The sequence below is a fragment of the Aquarana catesbeiana genome, linkage group LG07 (genome assembly GCF_042186555.1).
Source record: "Aquarana catesbeiana isolate 2022-GZ linkage group LG07, ASM4218655v1, whole genome shotgun sequence".
In the NCBI taxonomy this organism is placed as follows: Eukaryota; Metazoa; Chordata; class Amphibia; order Anura; family Ranidae; genus Aquarana; species Aquarana catesbeiana.
The window spans coordinates 43,530,737-43,554,439 of record NC_133330.1 but is presented as its reverse complement, the minus strand read 5'-3'; the positions used below and the strand labels follow the sequence as shown (position 1 = coordinate 43,554,439).

General features: G+C 43.1%; 1 protein-coding gene across 20 annotated transcripts in view; it reads left to right on the top strand.

The window, feature by feature from the left end:
• The window catches only part of MITF (melanocyte inducing transcription factor), a 367,954-nt gene that overhangs the window by 332,074 nt on the left and 12,177 nt on the right, over positions 1 to 23,703 (top strand). For 9 of the 20 annotated variants that reach the window (XM_073592102.1, XM_073592093.1, XM_073592101.1 and 6 more), the window contains 5 exons: positions 2,606 to 2,665; positions 8,137 to 8,193; positions 13,238 to 13,313; positions 18,211 to 18,243; positions 19,169 to 19,316. In XM_073592102.1, the coding sequence (XP_073448203.1) occupies positions 2,606 to 2,665; positions 8,137 to 8,193; positions 13,238 to 13,313; positions 18,211 to 18,243; positions 19,169 to 19,316 (374 nt within the window). The remainder of the gene's footprint in view (positions 1 to 2,605; positions 2,666 to 8,136; positions 8,194 to 13,237; positions 13,314 to 18,210; positions 18,244 to 19,168; positions 19,317 to 23,703) is intronic. The other 11 variants (XM_073592107.1, XM_073592108.1, XM_073592106.1 and 8 more) reach the window with 3 other exon arrangements.

Sequence of the window (23,703 nt, the reverse complement as noted above, 5' to 3'; positions counted from 1 at the left end):
TCTTGGATAGATTGGCCCCCGAGAGAATTTTCCCCTCACTTCCTGTTCGTTTAACCACAATACAGGAAATGGGGGGGGGGGGGGGCATTAGATTGGAAAGCATGGACAGCAATAAAACACTGAAGGCTTAAACCCGACTTACCCAGCCCTTTCAACACAGAGGAACCCTTGAAATATCTCTATGGTCTCAGGGAACTCCTGGTAAAAATGACTATCTACATCTCATGATACATTAGTGTGATGATCAGTGGGAGGAATGCTCCTTACACTTGTGATCATTGGGTCATAAGAATCCCCCCCTTACAGATGGCTGAAAAGATCAATGGTGTCAGTGAGAACTTATCTGAGAGGTAGAAATTGCTCATTGCTCAGGGAACCCCTAGAAACCTCTGGAGGAACCCTAGAATTCCATGGAACCCCTGGAATTCTCTGGAGGAACCTTAGAATTCCATGGAACCCCTAGAAACCTCTGGAGGAACCCTAGAATTCCATGGAACCCCTAGAAACCTCTGGAGGAACCCTAGAATTCCATGGAACCCCTAGAAACCTCTGGAGGAACCCTAGAATTCCATGGAACCCCTAGAAACCTCTGGAGGAACCCTAGAATTCCATGGAACCCCTGGAAACTTCTGGAGGAACCCTAGAATTCCATGAAACCCCTGGAAACTTCTGGAGGAACCCTAGAATTCCATGGAACACTGGTTGAAAACCCTGGGGTGAACTAACACAAAAAAATGCCAAACCAAAATCATTAAAGAGCCCCAAACATCTTTCATGATTCACAACAACATACTCAAAGAGGTGCTGGGAACTTTTAGACTTGCAAGTGTAGTCAGATGATGGAAAACTTCCAACACGCTCCATAGCTCTGGCGAGGTGGCTCCCACACAGCAAGGTTTCCCTCGATGGGCACCCAACAATTGCTGAAACCATAAAAATATAGAAAGGAGTGCCAGACCAAAATGTTATTTTATAAAAAAATTCAAGATATATTTAATTGTTGATAAAAAAAAAAAAAAAAAGTCATATAAAAACATCCAATACATTGTGGGAGCCACTCCTCAGGTCCCCGCTCCCTCCTCCCCCCTGAAAGGTGCCAAATGTGGCACCGGAGGGGGGAAGCAGATGAGCGGAGATTACACTTTTGGGTGGAACTCTGCTTTAAGCCAACCATGGATGGATCGATCCATCTATGGGCAGGCTAGTTGTACCCAAGGCAATTCATCGATCGACTTGGGTACAGTCAGCCTGTCGGATTTTGTTACATGTGATTGCTGCCGGTGGCTATAGCCGCTAGCAGTAATCATTGTGTTCTGCCAATCTGAGAAGGTTTTCCTTGCTCCCTGCTGGCAGAAAACAATAGCTCTGCAGTAGCGATTCCCCCATCAACACTGACTGTATTAATGAGGGAATCGGGCGATTTTCTTTCCTTACATCCGTGGTGGAAGGGAAGAAAATCAAATCATCTATGGCTTGTACTATTGGGGAGATTTTACATAATTTCCCATCTCCGGACACAACAGGAAGTTAAAGGAGATCTTTCCAAGGGAACTCCTCTCTTACTGTCAACTACATCTTTAATGTAATGCCCTCATTGCTTTTGGTCTCACTCTTTTCTATATAAAAAAGTTGGTAAGTATTAGGGGGGCTTGTTTTTTGTTTTTTTTTTTTTTTTTAGGAACAATAAAGTTTATGGGGCTGATTTACTAAAGGCAAATATACTGTGCACTTTGCAATGTGCAGATGCACGGATTGGGTGTTCTTTGCAAAGTGAAGTTTCACCTCATTTACTGGCTCAGGCTCTCAGTGGCAAGCTGGGAAGGTGAACTAGCACCTTATGCATATAGTCAACACAGCACCTTCATGCTAGCGTTTCTTCTGATACATAGGAGTTGATTTACTAAAGGCAAATTGACTGTGCACTTTGCAAAATGCATTTGCACTCTGCAAGTGCAGTTGCTCCAGAGCTTAGTAAATGAGGTAAATCTTCACTTTGCAAAAATTGCCCAATCATATGCAAGGAAAAACAAAAAAAAAGCATTTTTGCTTGTACATGATTGGATGGTGGAAATCATCAGAGCTTTCCCTCATTCACTAATCTCTGGAGCAACTACCCTTGAAGAATGCAACTGCACTTTGCAAAGTGCACAGTCTACAGTATTTGCATTTAATAAATCAACCCCATAGGCTGCTGTATATTCTTGAAAAGTTAAATTCAGGACTAGACCATGGAAGGTTGTTCAATCTAGAGTACTATTTAATAACAGTCATGTATACCCATAACTAATAACATAAAGCATTCTGGTCAACACCCTAATTCCCAGCTCCAGGCATACATATAAAGGCAGACTCCAGTTTCTTACAACTACTATGGGGGAGATATATAGAATCTGGTGCAGCTGTGCGTAGTAACCAATCAGCTCCTAACTTTAGCTTGTTCAATTAAAATGTTACTAAACCCACAACAGTAAAATCATTCTGTATATGTAGTAAAGTATGTTTGTTATACTCACTGTGGAACCTAAGGGGTTAATCCTCTGCATTGTCGCATTGTGTAAAAAGGCTGTTTGATCCTGTCTTCTCTAATCCTCTCCTTCTTCCACAGTCCCCAATCAATCTCCTGATAGAACAGAGCCCTGGGGGCACTCTGAACATACTCATTATGGTGTGTATTGCTAGAGGTTTTTTTTTTGTTTTTGTTTTGTTTTTTGTGGGAGGATGCATGTGATCAACACAGGGCCATTCAGCACTGTCCAGATGGAAAGTCAGGGGTCCTGCAGCCTCATAGGACAGTCAGAGGAGAATGAAATCTCCTCCTAGAAGCTTTAACTAGACACTGATACAAGTCACAAGACTGCTATATACTGCTGATAAGAAAAGGTATTTAGCAATTTATGTTTACTAAAATTATTGCATTTCCATGTTCTGTGGGAGACCAGATATAGTGAATGCAAGCTCCTAGGTTTAGTAACACTTTAAGGTTTGACAATAGAACCTACAAACTGATTGGTTACTAGGCACAGCTGCAGCAGAATCTGTGTGCAACAGTTTTAGAAAATAAAATAAATAATAAAAAGTCAAAAATAAATAATAAAATAAAATATACAAAATAAATAACAAATAAAAAAAATAATAAATAATAAAATAAAATAAATAATAAAATGTGAAGTTTGCCCAAGGTGCCATGAAGCTTCTCCATGCTATACCAAGTCATGTACTGAAAATCAGACATAATTAGTTTTATTGATTACAGGTACTTATATAGCACAACTGACACAGCGCTTTACATACATAGTAGAATCTTATCAGTCCCTGCCTTTGATGAGCTTACAACCTAAGGTCCCTAAACTCACATTCATACATACTAGGTCCAATTAGCTCATCTTTGAAGGGTGGGAGGAAACCCACACAGGCACAGGAAGAACATGCAAACGCCAGACAGGTAGTGTCGTGGTTGGGATTTGAACCAACAACCCTAGTGCTGTTTGGTGGAAGTGCTAACCACTTAGCTAATGTGATTCAGAATTTCAGTATTGCAGACCAGGATTTGAAAAATATTTATTAAGTCAGGATTGGTCCCTCTCTTTTCTCACTGTAAAGCCTTCTCTTTAGTACCGTAATAAAGACTTAAATTCCTGAGGACATAAATAGATTATATTGGTATAAGTGAACCAGAAAGGGGCATTCCCAAACTCTGTAAAGCCAGGAGATGTCCCTGAAAGCCAATGGCAATTGGCTGCACTATAAGAGGTATCTGGATTTGTAATAGAATTATATAATTCGGGCTCCTGGCCATTCAGCAATACTATTATAATACAGGATTTATATACAGTTTGCACAGCGCTTTACAACATGGGGGTAGACATTACATTTTCAATACAATTCAATACAGAAGGAATAAGAGGACCCTGCTCCTTAGAGTTTACAATCTAGAAGATAGATTTTTCTGTTGTTTAAAACTTTGTATCCTTTATTGCTTCCAGCAAATGTTTCCTGTATACATGAAGGTGTATTGTTACTGTTTAATCACCATAGGGTGTACACTGTTCCACATTTAACCATCGCTACATTACAACATGCATTCAAACAAAAGAAACAAGATCTAGGTGTATGTGTGCAGGCATTTGTAGAGATCAGACTGACAGGCAGTTGCTATAAAGGCAATCAAAGTGGTTGCTGAGTGCCATCTAGTGGGCAAATACGTTTTTGCGGCTGTTACTTCCAGCCCAGGATACTTTGGGGCCTTTCTTAAAGCGGAGTTCTGCTTAAAAAATAAAAATAAAAGTCAGAAGCTACAAATACTGCAGCTGCTGACTTTTAATAATCGGACACTTACCTGTCCTAGGATCCAGCGATGTGGAGGAATGAAGCCCCGCTCGTCTCCCCCTCCTCTCTGCAGCGCCGTCACCCACTGCGCATACGCGCGCCGTGACTGGCCAGGCAATCATCTGGGACCTGTGACGTGTCCCAGATAATTGCCGAGAGGGAGGGGGAAGTGGGAGCTGGGACCCTCTAAAAAGAGGGTATAGCCCCCCCAAAAAAATGACATGCCAAATGTGGCAAGTCAGGGGATCACCTCCCTTAAAGCGGAAATTCCATTTTTGGGTGGAACTCCGCTTTAAAGCAATAACTGTGATCTTTCTCAAACATTCACTGGTGGTAAACCAATTGCTGTCACTTAAACCACATGCATTTGGAAGATTCACCTGCATTGAATATTTGGTGAGTGTTAGATTCACTGCTTTATAAATGTTAGATTCACTGCTTTATAAATGTGCCCCTTAATGTAAAGCAGGGCTCAAAATTTCAATTCCTGAGCTACTAGCCAGGCCTTAAGAGTTATTCGCCACCAGTTGCACCACCCAACCCCTACATTGCCTCGCCCCTAATTCTGCCCCTAAACACGTCCTCATAAATTATCTCATGACATTAAATGTTTTATGCAGAATTAAGTTACAAAAATAAATATTAATAACAAAATAAGATTGTAACAATCAGCGCAAATCCTAAACGAATCTGGGAAACTAAAACAAACAAATAAATTATATACAAAACGATACAATGCTGACCAGCCAACCACTGTATAAGTGATTCCGCAACACCTATAATAGATATCATCAGAAATTAATACATGTGTAGCGCAGCAGTAAAAAACAGTCCACAAAATCCCATAAAGATGCGATCACATACACATTTGAAGTATTCCTGAAATAAAAATAAAAAAACAAACAAACAAGTGAAGTCCTCCGTGAATATGTGCTTATCTACTTCAAAGCACCCAGTGCCCATTCTTCATGCACTGTGATTATCCATCACCAAGCGAAGTGCCTGCTCACCTCCGTACACATCAAAAACAGCCTAACTCCTCAGAACTCAGATAAATGGCTTCACTCCTTCTCTCCTCCTTGGTGGGATATGAACTCCCATCCTCACAGGTCCCCACGTATTATATAAGTATCGAAGCAGAAAGGATAGACATAGTGTACTATCGTAAAATCTCTTTTATTATACCCCGCTTAAAAGTTGCACTTACAAAAGATTAAAATCAAACATGTTTTGATATGTCATCCGGCTCACCGCCTCATTCGGCTTGACTCCGGTAAACGTCACAGAGATCTACTCCTCCCATAGACGCGTGTCGCCATGTGATAGGGTTTTTTCAGTAGGTGGAGTACTGAGCCTCTAGTGACGTTATATAGCTTTTAATACATCTCTATAGCAACCAAATAAGAGTCTCACGTAAACCAGAAGTAAGACGCCGCTCTCACATCCTCCAACTGCCGGAACTACAATTTCCCTGCTCTCTAGCTTGGGGCACATCACTCTCCAAATGCAATGAAAGCCTCACTATAATGAGGAAATTGTAGTGCCGGCCGTTTTAGATAGTGAGAGCGGCGTCTTACTTCCGGTTTCCGTGAGACAGTTATGTGATTGCTATAGAGATGTATTAGAAGCTATATAACATTACTAGAGGCCCAGTACTCCACCTACTGAAGAAGCCCTATTGCGTGGCGACACGCGTCTGGGGAGGAGTAGATCTCTGTGATGTTTACCGGAGTCCCGCTGAATGAGGTGGTGAGTCGGATGACATATCAAAACATGTTTGATTTTATTCTTTTGTAAATGCAACTTTTAAGCGGGGTATAATAAAAGAGATTTTACGATAGTACACTATGTCTGTTCTTTCTGCTTCAATACTTATATGATCCGTGGGGACCTGTGAGGATGGGAGTTCATATCCCACCGAGGAGGAGAGAAGGAGTGGAGCCATTTATCTGGGTTGTGAGGAGTTAGGCTGTTTTTGATCTGTATGGAGGTGAGCAGGCACTTCGCTTGGTGATAATCACAGAGCATGAAGAATAGGCACCGGGTACTTTGAAGTAGATAAGCGCATATTGTTTGTTTGTTTTTTTATTTTTATTTCGGGAATACTTCATTTGTTTATGTGATCGCATCTTTATGGGATTTTGTGGACTGTTTTTTTACTGCTGTGCTACACATGTATTCATTTCTGATGATATCTATTATAGGTGTTGCGGAATCACTTCACTTGTTTGTTTGTTTTTTTCACTTGTATTTCATGAACACGTCACTACAAAATTGGATGTGTATGTGATCATATCCTTATGGGACTTTATGGACTGTTTTTTACTGCTGCACTACACTGTATTCGTTTCTGATTAGAAATATTATTAACAACTTCAACAATATTAACATAAAGCCTATTTCATTGATCTGACTGTGATAAATAAAATAAGGATAAAATATGATTGGCTGCTATAGGCACTGTACACACCATTACTGCCTTGTTAAGTAAATATTTTAATGCTATATTACATATAGCATTAAAAAAATGAAAACCAATGAATGACACCTTCACTGATTTAGGATGCAGAGAGACTTACAGCGGAGCGCAGCACTGGACAGGAGAGCAGGAGCTGCCAAAGTTAACTTTACCTATTAACAAGCTGGTGATTGGTCGCTAGGCAGTCTGAGCAACCAATCACCAGCTTGTTAATAGGAAAAGTAAACTTTGGCAGCTCCAAATCTCCCTCAGGAGCAGGTCATGAGAAATGCCGCCAGATAAAACAAAATCCTAGATTTCTGATATAACAATGTCTGTATCCCACACATGAATTTATAAGTCAGTAAATGGGCTATGTATTTATCAATAATAATACCTAAAAAAAAATGACCCTAATGCAGCGTACACACGGCGGACTTTTCGACCGGACTGGTCCGACAGTCTATCCGACAGACTTTCGGTGGACTTCCGACGGACTTTCCCAACGAACAGACTTGCCTACACACGATCACACCAAAGTCCGACGGATTCGTACGTGATGATGTATGACCGGACTAAAATAAGGAAGTTGGTAGCCAATAGCTGCCCTAGTGTTGGTTTTCGTCCATCGGACTAGCATACAGACGAGCGGACTTTTCGATCGGACTCAAGTCCGTCGGAAAGATTTGAAACATGTTCCAAATCTAAAGTCCGTCAGATTTTGTACCGCAAAAGTCAGCTGCAGGTCCAATGAAGCCCACACACGGTCGAATTGTCCGCCGGACTCGGTCCGTCGGACCAGTCCGGTCGAAAAGTCCATTCGTGTGTACGCGGCATTAGAGCAGAAATTTTGGGACTACCATTGCAAAACTTGTTTTGAAAAATGCAAACTCAAGGGCAGCCCCCTTTGATTCCAGCTATGCTTCCTAAAGTGTATCTTATCTATACCCAAGAACAAAAATGTACTCTATTGCAGCTTACTAGTCCTTCTTTTTTCAGTTCATTTTCTGGAATCCTGTTTCCTTCTAACTTCCTGTGCAATAAAATAAAATCTCAAACAATGTTATCTACCTCCCCAGTTTTCGTTTGTGAGCTAAAGAACACCTCCCTACTATGTTCAGATTCAGAATATTTTATTAATCCCAAAGAAAATTAATAAATTGATTGTAAATGATCAGTATTAAAGACAGAATGGTTGAAGGATTTTGAGCTTGCACCATTGAAAGCAATTCTGCAAAGGCAGCTCCTATAGGTTTCCTCTGGCAGGGTTCCTAATAGCAGTGTAACTCAAAATATACAAGTTCTATACTTTAATATTTTAATATTCAACTTCTCTCATTATTGTTTTTCAGAGTCAGAAGCAAGGGCGCTGGCCAAGGAAAGACAGAAGAAGGACAATCACAATCTAAGTAGGTTGAACTTTCTGCTCATACATGCCAATATTCTCTTGTATGGCTGTTGCTTTAGTAGCTTTTATACACTGCTATCTGCTGGTTGGGAGCAAAATCATCCTGACAATTAGATAAATCTCTTTAATGCTTCCGCGAGGTAAATTTCTCTGCTCTTTGTAAGGCCAATGAGCCAAAAAGAGCACCAAACAATAATCTTAAGAGTCAGAAGTCTTTTATTGGTATTACAAGTCACAACAGAATAACAAAAGGTAGCCAATGCGGCAAAAATCCCTCTTCATCAATGTTTCAAAAATTACATGAAACAAAAAAAATAAATAAAGGGGGAGAGAGGGACATTTTTATCAATGATTTCCATATTTATTATTCTTACTTCTAATGTGACATGGACCTTTATTCTACTGCATAGACTCTACTGCTTTCCCCAGATCTTCAGAACTTGGTGCTGAAAACATGTTTTAAAAGCTTGTTTTGTCACATTAAGTAAAAATATGAATGCCGTCATTGGGGAGTACCTTCTGAAACTATTTGATGCCTGGTTACACTGCCATCAACACGTTCTCAGATATTGACTTGGAATAAGTAAAATATGGAAATTATTTACTAAAGTCTAATTAACTGTGCAGTTGCACTCTGCATTATAATATAATGTATGACACATAGGCCTGTGCTTCTACACCCAACGATAGAAAGGGGGTAAATGAGGTAAAGCTTCACTTTACAAAGAACAACCAATTACATGCAAAGAAAATAATAAAAACAGCATTTTTTCTTGCACATGATTGGATGATGGAAGCCAGCAGAGAGCTCTCCCTTTTTCTCTGCTGGCTTCCATCATCCAATCATGTGCAAGCAAATATGCTGTTTTTTTTTTATTTTCCTTGCATGTGATTGGTTATTCTTTGTAAAGTGAAGCTTTACCTCATTTACTAAGATCTGGGGCAATTTGCCTTTAGTAAATCAACCCATATGAGTCCCCTTTCTATCGTTGGGTGTAGAAGCACAGGCCTATGTGTCATACATTATATAATGCAAAACTGAGCACAAAATAAAGGCAGTTACAGAATTAGACTTTTAATAATGTGATTTCAAGTACAATGTCTCCCTCTAGAGGTAAGTTGTGGTCATTGTTACATTTAAAGAAACATTAAAGGATCACTAAAGCTATTTTTTTTTAAAAATACAAACATGTTATACTTACCTCCACTGTGCAGCTCGTTTTGCACAGAGTGGCCCCGAACCTGGTCTTCTGTGGTCCCTCGGCGGCTGTCTCTGCTCTGACCCGCAAGGACTCAACACTTTCATGCAAGCTCTCTCGCATGGTGTTGAGTGCTTACGGGCGCGCTCCCATGATACAGCCGGCGGCCATAGCCGCTCAAGGTATCACTCGGCCCCGCCCCCAGCGCGCCGCGTCATTGGATGTGATTGACAGCAGCGCGAGCCAATGACTGCGCTGCTTTCAATCCATCCACTCTAGCCAATCAACTCTAGCCAGGCTGCACGGCGAAGAGGATTTCGGGAGCGAACTCGGGACTTTCGAGGGGTCAGGTAAGTAAAACGGGGGGGGGCTGGGGGGGGGGGGGCGGTATTGTCGGATGTGTTTTCACCTTAATGCATAGAATGCATTAAGGTGAAAAAAACTTTTATCTTTACAGCCCCTTTAAGGCCAGGTTTATACTAGCTGTGGCCATGGCTTGCAGCAGGGGGTCCGGTGTGTCCCTGTTTCAGGTGCAAATCAGGTCCAAGTTTTTGCCTGAATTGGGACCTGAAATGGAGCCAAAGACACACGGGACCCTTTTCTAGTGCAAACCGCAGCTGCCCCGGAGGTGTGTCAACCAGCTCCATTGAGAGCCGGTCACAGTCGCCTGTCATGTGACTTGGATGCATGGAAACTTGGATCTTATTCACAGCAGTGTGAACCCGGCCTTAAACATAGAAGAGTAGAAGAGTGACTGCAGAAAAAAGACCAAGTGGTCCGTCAAGTCTGCTTTATTAAAAAAAAAATATATATATATATATATATATATATATATATATATATATATATATATATAGAACTAAAAAAAAGTTAAAATAAGTGTTTTTTTGTTACTTTTTTTTGTCTGAGTATAGATCTACAAAAGTATTGGGACGCCTGCCTTTACACGCACATGAACTTTAATGGCATCCCAGTCTTAGTCCGTAGGGTTCAATATTGAGTTGGCCCACCCTTTGCAGATATAACAGCTTCAACTCCTCTGGGAAGGCTGTCCACAAGGTTTAGGAGTGTGTCTATGGGAATGTTTGACCATTCTTCTAGAAGCACATTTGTGATGTCAGGCACTGATGTGGACGAGAAGGCCTGGCTCGCAGTCTCCCCTCTAATTCCCCCCAAAAGTGTTCTATCAGGTTGAGGTCAGGACTCTGTGCAGGCCAGTCACAGTGGGCCTCCACCTCAAACTCGCTCATTCATGTCTTTATGGACCTTGCTTTGTGCACTGGTGCTCAGTCATGTTGGAACAGGAAGGGGCCATCCCCAAACTGTTCCCACAAAGTTGGGAGCATGGAATTGTCCAAAATGTCTTGGTATGCTGACGCCTTAAGAGTTCCCCTCACTGTAACTAAGGGGCCAAGCCAAACCCCTGAAAAACAACCCCACACCATAATCCCCCCTCCACCAAATGATTTGGACCAGTGCATAAAGCAAGGCCCATAAAGACATGGATAAGCGAATTTGGGGTGGAGGAACTTGACTGTGCTGTTGGATGAGTTTGTACAGTACATGTGCAAGTTGTGTTACCCTTTGAATTAATGAATAAATTGTAAATTAAAACAGTCTGCATACTAAAGCAGGGGGTCTTATTTACCTTTCTCTATTAAATAACATTAATGAAAGCACTGAGAGCATCTTATGGTGGCCATACAAGCTTCAATAAATGTCCAATTTACTTTCCAATTGATCTTTCTCGAGTGTATACCACACAAGAAAAATAGAAATTCAGTTGATTATTAAGATACGATTCTAATTTACAATCTTAAATTATCATTCACATCTTTGTTTTCATCATGTAATCTCATAATCGATTGAAATCCTATTGTATTCATGAACATAGTACGGCCACTGATGAAGAGTGATTGATAATTGTCTGCAGATTTGATAGTTATGATTGAATTGCACATCGAAGAGATTAAAAAAAAAATCAAACCATATATAGCCACCATTAGTCTACTAAGCCCCAAGAGGATATCCTACAGAGAGCACTTCTGGGGATCTGCACACCTAGTAGTCTACTGACTCCCAAGAGGATATCCTAGTAATCTACTGAGCCCCAAGAGGATATCCTATTAGTCTACGGACCCCATAGAGAATATTCTATTCGTTTACGGACCCCCCCAGATGGATATCCTATTAGTCTGCGGATCTCCCCAGGAGAATATCCTATAAGTGTACTGACCCCCCCAGGGGATATTTTATTAGTCTACTGACCCAAGAGAAGATATCCTACAGAGTGCACTACCGGGGATCTGCACACCTAGTAATCTACTGACCTCTGAGAGGATAACCTATTAGTCTACTGACCCCCAAGAGGATATCCTACAGAGTGCACTACCAGGGATCTGCAGACCTAGTAATCTACTGACCTTTGAGAGGATAACCTATTAGTCTACTGACCCCCAAGAGGATATCCTACAGAGTGCACTACCAGGGATCTGCAGACCTAGTAGTCTACTGACACCCGAGAGGATATCCGAGTAGTCTACTGACCCCTGAGAGGAAATCTGAGTAGTCTACTGACCCCCAAGAGGATATCCGAGTACTCTACTCACCCCTTTCAATCAGAGTGCACTACCAGGGATCTGCAGACCTAGTAGGCTACTGACACCCGAGAGGATATCCGAGTAGTCTACTGACCCCTGAGAGGATTTCAGAGTAGTCTATTGACCCCTGAGAGGATACCCAAATAGTCTACTGATCCCTGAGTGGATATCCGAGTAGTCTACTGACCCCCAAGAGGATATCCGAGTAGTCTACTGCCCCCGAGAGGATATCTGAGTAGTCTACTGCCCCCCAAGAGGATATCCGAGTAGTCTACTGACCCCCAAGAGGATATCCGAGTAGTCTACTGCCCCCGAGAGGATATCTGAGTAGTCTACTGACCCCCAAGAGGATATCCGAGTAGTCTACTGACCCCCGAGAGGATATCTGAGTAGTCTACTGACCCATAAGAGGATATCCCAATAGTCTACTGACCCTGAGAGGATATCCGAGTAGTCTACTGACTCCCCGAGAGAATATTCTATCAGTCTATGGACCCCCCCAAGAGGATATCCTATTATTCTGCGGATCCCCCCCAGGAGGATATCCTATAAGTGTACTGACCCAAGAGAAGATATCCTACAGAGTGCACTAGCGGGGATCTGCACACCTAGTAATCTACTGACCTCTGAGAGGATAGCCTATTACTCTATTGACCCCCAAGAGGATATCCTACAGAGTGCACCACTAGGGATCTGCATCCCCAGTAGTCTACTGACACCCCCCCCCCCCCCCCCCAAGAGAATATCTTATTAGTATACTAACCCCCCCAGGAGGATAAACTATATTACTGATCCCAGTCCGTCTTGTTTTTTTTCCCGATGCAAACAGAAATTATAAATCAGAATTCCTATAGGGAATATGGGGCAAATGTGTAGGACTGTCACAATCTTTCAGCATTGGACGTCATCCTTAAATATACTCAAAATGAACTGGGAGTGTGCTAAACTTATTAGTGATTTGATGTACCCCTACAATTGCCCGTAACCCTATGTGTAACAGATGGGATTGTACAGATCTCTCATTTTCTGGGTACTTCTAGACCTTATTTGATTTGTGAACACCTTTTTTTTTATTTACCTTGATATTTGTTGAGTTCATCAATATGTTCTGTATTTTCACTGAAGCCAAAATATCCCTTATCATCATCATCATCATGCTTTATGTTCGTTTGTTTTAATTCTTCAAATGAATGCTGTTTTAGATATCGGCCTCTGATCATCTTTATGTATTATATTTTTTTTGCAGTTGAACGAAGACGAAGATTTAACATCAATGACCGTATAAAAGAATTAGGGACTTTAATACCCAAATCAAATGACCCGTAAGTATATTAGGAGACATTTTTCATGCAAATAAATAAATAAATACATTTATAAACAGACCTAATCAGGAAAAGTTGAATTAGCAGAATATCTGGCCGTGGCTTCAATGTGTTGGGGCTCACACTGTTCAGTATACCAGGTGATTCCGATAAATGATTTTTGGAACAAAGTGAAGTGATAAGTTAATTGATAATGAATTGGTCAGTTTCTCAGGTTTATCAAAAAACACAAGAAACATTCAAATATAAAAAAACTTTAAAGTGTGACTTTACCACTTTTGGAGTGGGTGTGTTGCCACAATTATGCCACAGGTATTATGTTCATTTTTATTGCACACTTATCCTTTACAGTTCCATCTTCCACTGATGGAAGATTTGTGCTCCCCCTTCATCACCGCTGACATCTTCCTCCTGTCTTCTTCCTCCTGTCTTCTTCCTCCTGTCTTCTTCCCAGTCTGACATTCTATTGGCCAGCCACTGATGATGTACTGTAACTCCTGCACTTGCATGCAGGGCCAGCGCTACAACTAGGCAATCTAGGCAGTCGCCTAGGGCATACTGCCACCTAGGGCGCAGCCACGGACCCTGGGAGGGAGGAGGTGGGGAAGCATCTGTCAAAAGTGACAAGCCGGTGAGAGAAGCAATTGAGGGGTGCAAAAATGAGTTCCCACCCCCTGGAAAACCCATCCACCTGCTCCTCTCCTCCCCCTCCCTCCTCCGATGGCCGCTCCATCCTCTGCTGTCTGTGTCACTGTGTGCGGACAGTGCGGGTGATGGCTCAGGAAGTGCAAGTTGCTGTTCAACTGTCCTAGGTGGAAAGGATCTATTCTCCACACTGCTCCGTCCACTCCACCTCCAGCATGCCTGCAGATTGCCCTGAGCTTCACACTCATCCCTTCTCCCACCCCTCCTGTGTGCTTCGTCTGTGAAGGAGAGGTGGGCAGGAAGATTAAAAAGAACCAGCTGAGCGACAACCACACTGAAAAACTACTGAATGAGCCAGAGAGCCCCCCCGAGACCATTCCAAATGAGTGAGCACCTTCACTGACCAGACCCTGCTACCCCCTCTCTCTCCCAGACCCCTCCTCTCTCTCCCTGACCCCCCCTCTCTCCCTGCCCCCCTTTCTCTCTCTCTCCCTGACCCCCCTCTCTCCGACGCCCCCTCTCTCTCCCTGCCTCCCCTCTCTCTCCCTGACCCCCCCTCTCTCCCCCCTTGACCCCCCCTCTCTCTCTCTCCCTGACCCCCCTCTCTCCCCTCTCTCCGACGTCCCCTCTCTCTTCCTGACCCCCCTCTCTCTCCCTGCCTCCCCTCTCTCTCCCTGACCCCTCTCTCTCTCCCTGACACACCCTTTCTCTCCCTGACCCCCCTCTCTCTCCCTGCCTCCCCTCTCTCTCTCCCTGACCCCCCTCTCTCTCCCTGATGCCCCTCTCTCTCCCTGACTCCCCTCTCTCTCCCTGCCTCCCCTCTCTCTCCCTGGCCCCCTCTCTCTCTCTCCCTTACCCCCCTCTCCCCCCATGCCTCCCCCTCTCTCTCCCTGACCGCCCTCTCTCTCCCTGGCCCCCCTCTCTCTCCCTGACCCCCCCTCTCTCTCCCTGATCCCCCTTTCTCTCTCTCCCTGATCCCCTCTCTCTCTCTCCCTATCTTCCCTCTCTCTCTCTGACCCCCCTCTCTCTGGGGCACCACAGTGGTGTAGTGGGTAGCACTCTCACATAGCAGCAATAAGGTCACTGTTTCAAATCCCAACCACGACACTATCTGTCTGGTGTTTGCATGTTCTCCCTGTGCCTGCGTGGGTTTCCTCCCACACTCCAAAAGACATGCTCATAGGTTAATCAGATCCTGTCTTTAAATTGTCCGTAGTATGTGTATGTGTTTGTAAGCTCGTTGGGACCCCTCGGGGTAAAGGACCGCGCTATATCAACATGCAACTCAACTCAAGCTGACCCCCCTCTCTCTCTCTTCCTGACCCCCCTCTCCTTCTCTCCCTAAACCCCATCTCTACTTCTCTCCCTGACCCCCCTCTTTCTCCCTTACCCTCTCTCTTTCTCTACCCCTGACCCCCCTCTCTCTCTCCCTGACTCCCCCATCTCTCTCCCTGACCCCCATCTCTCTCTCTCCCTGACCCCCCTCTCTTCCTGACCCCCATCTCTCTTCCTGACTCCCCCATCTCTCTCCCTGACCCCCATCTCTCTCTCCCTCCCCCTTTCTCTCTTCCTGAACCCCTATATCTCTCACTGACCCCCCTCGCTTCCTGACCCCCATCTCTCTTCCTGCCCCCCCTCTCTCTCTCCCTGACCCCCTCTCTCTTCCTGCCCCCCTCTCTCTCTCCCTGACCCCTCTATCTCTCTCCCTCCCCCTTTCTTTCTCCCTGACCCCCTCTCTCTCTCTCCTTCCACCCGCTCTCTCTCTCTCTCTCACTTACCCTTCCCCACTCTTCCTGATCCCCCCTCTCTCTCCCCGACCCTCCTCTTTCTCTCTCCCAGACCCCCCCTCTATCTCCCTGACCCCCTTCTCTCTCTCCCTGACCCCCTCTCTCTCTCACCCTGACCCCCCTCTCTCTCTCCCTGACCTCCTTCTCTTTCTCTCCCTGACCCCCCCTCTCTCTCTCTCCCTGACCCCCCCCCCCTCTCTCCCTGACCCCCCTTCTCTCTCCTTGGGCTCCGTTCTTGTTATCGCTTAGATGCCAAGAATGAGTCTGGGGTGTATAAAAAAAATTGAATAAAGAAATTGCTAGAAGCAAGAGGACGTTTTTTTTTTTCCTTCAGTTTTAAATGTTATGATTATTATTAAAATGGATTGTTATCTTGCCAACAGTTTTCACAGCACTTTACAAAATAAAGGGGGACAGTATACCTACAATACGATTCCCAACACGAGGGTTAGGAGGGTTGATTCAGGGATCCTTATAGTGGAACTGTGCCTTATTTTCTTCAAGTACATATTAAAGAGGAATTCCACCCAGGGGGCCCATGAAAAAAAAAAAAAATTAAAAGTCAGCAGCTACAAATACTGCAGCTGCTGACTTTCAATTGGACACTTACCTGTCCCTGGGTCCAGTGATGTGGGGGATCGAAGCCCCGCTCGTCTCCCCCTCCGTTCAGAGCCTGGCACCCACTGCGCATGCGCGAGCGGCGCCGCACGCCGTGATTGGCCGCTCAGTCACCTGGGACCTGTAATGGGTCCCAGATGATTGACAGGAGGGAGGGAGCAGAGCGGAGCCCTTCCTGTGCCGAGGGGGAAGTGATGTCACCAGCCCAGGCACTGGATGGGGCAGACTACAAGGGACCCCCTAGCAACAGGCATTTAGAGGTAAGTTAAGAAAAAAAAAATCCAAATTTTTTTTGTTTTTTTTTTAGGATTTTTTTATGTATTTTTGTTTTTTTGGGTGGAACCCCACTTTAAGTGTTTTTTTTTTTTTTTTACTTTTTTTTATTATTATTTAGATATTAATATTATTTTAGTACTGTATTTTTTACTTTTTGACAATATTTTACCTAAATTCTGAAGTATCTACCGCAGTTTTTTATGCATGCTCCCTTATAATTATATTATTGTATTAAAGTGTATGTACAGCCAGAACAATTTTTAGATGGGAACTGGGGGGGTAATAGAACCTTTAACCAGGGTTGACAAAAACTCTAATATTTAAATATATTTTAGCACCTCGTCTTCCCAGTGTTGGGGGACCTTTCCATCTTGCAGTGGCCCGGCCTCTAGTAGCCCGTATGCTTGTCAGGGCATATGTTCCATTGGCATGGGCAGGCTTTTATTCTCTATAGCCAAGTCCATTGTGCTGACTGAAGCTGGGGCCTTGCCAAGCAAAAAAAAAAAACTTTTTGTATACATCTGTGGGGTTTAATGTAATTTGCACAGTTTATCTTACATCAAGGTTTTTTAAACAATTTTACATAACTCGGAGTACCAAACCCCTTTGGGCACCAGGTGAGGTTAGCTGAACTGAGGTGGAGGTTTTTTTTTTTTTACCCAGTGGAAAAATGCCATGCTAATGTGGGATGGCTTTGCTCTTTTTTTTTCTCAAGACGGCTTAACACCTTGAATGCATGAAACTTTAAACTAAGAATGCATATATAGTTCTTGGTATATACAGTCATGACCAAAAATATTGGCACCCCTGCATTGGTCAGATAATGCACCACTTCGCCCAGAAAATTGTTGCGATTACAAATGTTTAGGCATTCTCATGTTTATTTATTTTGTTTGTATTGGTATGACACAAAAAAGTGGATAAACAAAAAGCCAAACTGACGCATTCCATGCAAAACTCCAAAAATGGGCTGGACATAATTATTGGCAGCCTCAATGTAATATTTGGTAGCACACCCAAATAACTGAAATCAATGGCTTCCTGTAACCATCAATGAGTTTCTTACACCTCTATACTGGAATTTTGGACCACTCTTCTTTCGCCAACTGCTCCAGGTCTCTCAGATTGGAAGAGTTCCTTTTCCCAACTGCTGTTTTGAGATCTCTCCACAGGTGCTCTATAGGATTTAGATCTGGACTCATTGCTGGCCAGTTCAGTAGTCTCCAGTGCTTTATCTTAAACCATTTCTGGGTGCTTTTTTTGACATGTGCTTTGGGTCATTGTTCTGCTGGAAGACCCATGACCTCTGACGAAGACCCAGATTTCTGACACTGGGTCCTACGTTGCACCCCAGAATTCTTTGGTAGTCTTCAGATTTCAAAATGCCATGCACACAGTCAAAACATCCAGTGCCTGAAGCAGCAAAGCAATCCCAAAAAAATCAGTAAACCTCCACCATGTTTGACTGTAAGGACTGTATTCTTTTCTTTAAAGGCCTTATTTCTTTTTCTGAAAACAGTTGAATGATTGGCTTTACCAAAAAGCTGTAATTTTGTTTCGTCTGTCCACAGCACATTCTCCCAGAAGGATTTGAGCTTCCTCAGGTAAGTTTTGGCAAACTCCAAACTGGATTTTTTATGTTTCTGTGTCAGTAGTGGGGTCCTCCTGGGTCTCCTACCTTACCGTCCCTTTCATTCAGATGGTGCCGTAAAGTGCGAGCTGACACAGTTGCACCACGTGTCTGAAGGTCAGCTTGAATTTGTCTGGAAGCTGATTGAGGTTCTTTAGTCATCAGTTGAACATTCCTTCGTTGCAATCTTTGGTCAGTTTTTCTCTTTCATCCATGTCCAGGGAGATTAACGACAGTGCCATGGGCTGTAAACTTTTTGACAATGTTGTACACAGTGGACACAGGAACATCAAGATCTCTGGAGATAGATTTGTATCCTTGAGCTTGTCCATGCTTTTCTACAATTTTTGTCCTCAAATCCTCAGACAATTCTTTGCTGCTCTTTCTCTTCTCCATGCTCCGTGTGACACACAGAGACACATAACAGAAAGGTTGAGTCAATTTTTCACCATTTTAACTGGTTGCCGGTGTGATTTCTATATTGTCAGCACCTGTTAGTTAATACAGGTGAGTTTAATTAAAAAATACAGGAGCATCACAAACTTTTTTTTTTCAGAAGGTGCCAATAATTTTGGCCAGTCCATTTTTGGAGTCTTGCGTGGAATGTGTCAGATTTGGCTTTTGTTCTTCTCGTTTTTGTATAATACCTATACAAACAAAAGAAATAAACATGAGAATACCTAAACATGCCTAAACATTTGTAATTTCAACAATTTTCTGGGCAAAGTGGTGCATTATCTGACAGAAATGCAGGGGTGCCAATAGTTTTGACCATGACTGTAAACGTCTTTGTTTTTTTTATTTGTTGTTGTTTTGTAATATATGAACATCAACTTTAATAATTAAAGAATTAAACAAAAAATTTAAATGATTAAACGTAATTGTATCTTATGTTCCAGAGATATGAGGTGGAACAAGGGAACCATTCTGAAGGCCTCTGTAGATTATATACGCAAACTTCAAAGAGAACAGCAGAGATCGAAGGAGCTCGAGAACAAACAGAAGAAGCTTGAACATGCCAACAGACACCTGCTGCTCAGAATACAGGTTTGTGTTTTTTAACTTTTTATTTTAAGTATTTTTTTTTTTTTATTATCAAACATCCACGGAGCTAGACTAGAGCAGTGTCTCTCAGCCTTTTTTCAGTCAAGGCACCCTTTAACCGCTTGCCGACCAGCCGCCGCAGTTATACTGCGGCAGAATGAAACAGGCAGGCGAATTGCCATCATGTTATGCCGGCTCCAAAGGCGGCCACTAGGGGTGCACCCACTGCTCGCCCCCAGAATCGATGCGAGTGCCCGGCGGTCTCAGTGACCGCCGGGCTCCCGCGATCGCTCGTAACACGCCGAGAACCGGGAGCTCTGTGTGCAAACACAGAGATTCCGGTTCTCTGAGGGGAGAAGTGACAGATCGTCTGTTCATACAAAGTATGAACAGCGATCTATCTCTTCCCCTAGGCAGTCCCCTCCCCCCTTCAGTTAGAACACACACTAGGGAACACATTAACCCCTTGATCGCCCCCTAGTGTTAACCCCTTCACTACCATATTGTGTTTTTTTCAAAATTGTCGCTCTTTTTTTGTTTATAGCGCAAAAAATAAAAACCGCAGAGATGATCAAATACCACCAAAAGAAAGCTCTATTTGTGGGAAAAAAAGGACTTAAATTTTGTTTGGGTACAACATCGCACGACCGTGCAATTGTCAGTTAAAGCGACACAGTGCCGAATCGCAAAAAGTGCTCTGGTCAGGAAGGGGGTAAAGTCTTCCGGGGCTGAAGTGGTTAAAATTATGGACAATCTTGAGACACCTCATTGTAAAATGAAAAAGACTAAACTAATAGTTTTATATAATGCAGCGACATCCACACATGCAGGTCACCTAACGTTAGGGGTGACTTATTCTTACAAAGCAAATACACCTTTGCACACTGGTACTGACTAGTATTCCAATGTTTCTCTTCTCCCTCAGTTTGTCTTCCTTGCTCAGCTAATGTGACCCCTAAGCTGATGGAGATGGGTACGGGAGGGGCAAACAAGAATTCTGTGCAGGCACCTGACTTCCTTATCAACCAATGACATCATTGGTTGTAAGAACTCTGGCAACAGGCCGCTGGCTTGTATACAATTTTTGGATAATTTTTAGGCATTTTTCCAAGGCACATCTGAAGAAACCTGAAGGCACCCCAAAGTGGGCACCATGGTTGAAAAAGGCTGGACTAGAGAATAGCCAGGCTGCATGTTATAACTGACCTATAGTCAGAAAAAAATGATATGCTTTAAAGGCTGAAAAAAAAAGAAAACAAATGCAGCCATTTGGTAAGATTGGTAAGCTGCAACATATGCTTAAACTGTATCTTAATCTAAAAAGAAAAATGTAATAATACTATCAAGTAAAAAAATGTATGAAGGAAGAGCACAGGAAAGTCTATGACAAAAAAATGTCATTTGATGCCACACCATTGAAAATAGCATACCACTGAAAACTCTTTAATACAATTCTCTAATAAGAGTATTCAGACAGATAGTTTAGATGCTTGCTTTTGGGACACAATTTTCATATTCAGAGCAATTAATAGTCATTTACATATATTTTACTTCTTCGACTTCACACTTTTTTTTTCCTTTCTATCTTTCACTAGGCACCTTGATAATGAGCTCAAGGTGTAATTATCCTAGCTAAATAGACATAGCATATACCAAGCCTTGGGGCAATGGTGTTATGTAATGGTAATTTTAGCTTGATAAAAAAGCCTACTGATAATGTGTACTGACACGTGTCATCAGTCTTCTCTTATTGTGCACGCCTCCACCAAAATATTTCACTTAAATGACCTTGACTTAGCCGGTGATTATTCAGAACCCAACCTGCTCGCAAAATCCAAGGAATGTGGAAGTCTGCAGGTTTATTACATGTCCCCCGTGCTTTTTTTTATTTATTAACAGTAAATAGGGCAATTCAAGTGGTTGTAAAACCTTTGACATAAAAAATGAAAAAAGCATATCCTTCTTTAGTGTGTATTTGCCTCTATCCAAAGCACAAAGTGTGATTTTTGTCTGCTGCCTGTTTCTTGTGCATGAGTCATTTCTGACAGGCTGTGTCAAATCCAACGGATCGAGGGGATGGGGGGAGGGAACGCCAACATACAGCCTAAGATTGACAGCCTCAGCTGTGCATGTTTCCCTATCAAATTGTGTGGAGGGGGTGTGTCCAGTCCCTCCACTCAAGTATCAGATTACACTCAGCTCCCTACTTTGAGCTGTGCAGTGTGTGATGTCAGATCCTTGCCCCCTGCCTCTGAAATCTGAGATATAACCTTTGATTTGTGTGCTGTAGAGGAGAGATGCCTGCGGATAAACAGGTACAACTCATGTAGGAGGATATGTTTTACCTCTGTGTACCACCAAAGGCTAGTCACTTCACCGGGTATATGTAAGGGTACACTTTGATGATTTTATTTAAACACATTTCTGTGTGTGTCAGAACTGGATCTTGGCATAACTACAGCCTTAGCAGACAATTTGACTATTATGTGGCCGAACTGTTTGATGTTCTGAAACCCAGTATGTAGGGCCAACAATGCTACTGGGAATTTCAGTGCAGTAGAGGCTCCACTGTCAGCCCAAACAGGAAGCAATAGCATTCGACATTTTGATATAATAAATGGATAAGTATCACTACCAGTCCTGTATTCGATAAGGATTGATAACCAGCTGAATTAAAGACTTCATTGTGAATGTCCTATGCATGCTTACATGGCAAAAAGATCTCAGACACATTCAACTCTGGTGAGGCTCTTTCCTCGGAGTAGAAAAAAGGATGGATGTCAGTCACTTTAAAGATCAATTTAGAGTAATTTATTTGCAGACTGCATAGACGAAGGGAAGGAGGGAGCACAGGATACCTAAAGTTTGCTTGCCAGAACACAAGGTCTGGTCTTCTGCTTGTCTTTCTAGACCCTTTGTTGTGGATTTCACAGGCTAGAACCCAGAAAATTGTAGTTAATGGACTTTTGAGGTACCCACGGATTACAGCTAAAACAATTTAGAGTAAAGCGAAATTTCTTTTATTCTCATATTCCAAGTAAAATGAATATACCTTTTTAAATGCTTCAATATGTCAGGCAACCTCCTGTGCAATGAAACCACAGGTTAATCTGGCTGGAATACACACAGCTCCTTGGAGATTAAGGTTCTAGTGGTATCTTAATCCAGGTGCTCCAAGACAGGAGAGCTGAGAAGACTCATGTGTGGACAAGACACTCACCAACACTTTTGTGGGAGATAGCTGCAGTTATTTCCCCTAGAGTAGACGCATTATTTCTCTAGTAGCCAACATCCTCAGGATTCCTGCTTCTTCCAACCTCTAGGCCAGTGGTCTCCAAACTGTGGCCCAGGGGCCGGATGCAGCCCTTTGGCTGCCCTTATCTGGCCCTTGACGCATTCTTCCTCCCACTGATACCATCAATGGTGCACTATTCCTCCCACTAAAAAACATGGAGGGGGCACTATTCCTCTTACTGACACCAATGATGGGGCACTATTCCTCCCATTGATACCAATGATAAAGCATTATTCCTCCCACTGACACAATGATAGGGCACTATTCTTCCAATGACACCAATGATGAGGCACTATGCCTCCCTCTGACACCAATAACGAGGCACTATTCTTTCCTCTGACACCATCAATGGGGCACTATTCCTCCCATTGACACCAATGACTGGGCATTATCCACTCCCACTGGCTACAGTCTGGCCCTTCTAAAGCCTGAAGGGTAGTAAACTTTGGAAAGTTTGGAAATCCCTGCTCTAGGCCTAAAGGTGTGCGTAGAAAGACAGACAGTTCACAGGAACATCCTCCTAAAAGTAGTAAATTGTGTGAGAATATAAAAAAATAAACATACATGCAAGCTGCCCCCTTCAAAGCCCAAGAACCAAGTGATCACGTGAATGTTAAATGCTCAGTTCATGGGTCCGCTCTGAGCACAGAGCAGTAACCGTCAGTCGCGGCTTTCCGCTCTACTCCTTCTGTGCAGGAGAGTGGACAGGAGCCATTGACTCAGGTTCCTAGCGGTGCATTGAGAGGCTGAGCCAGCTACCTGTAAGGCATCTGGTTGGATCCTGACTTTATTGTTGGCATACATCCAGAGTCTGGAATAGTTCTAAATCAGGGTCGCAGAAGACGTAGATGACCCACATGAGAAGTATGGCCAAAAAAGCTTTGGCCACACTTTTCTTTTAAGGTCTAAGCTCTGGAGGAAAGACCATGTCAAAGGAAGTGATTCCAGTGTTTTAACACCTCTTCAGCCCGCTTTACTAGGCCCCTGAGTACTGGTGATTGACTAGGTTATTAAATACTCATTACAAAAACTGTAACTAACCAAGCAAAGCCTGCTAGAGTATTTGGCAAGGGAAAGCAGTCATTTGTTAAAGAA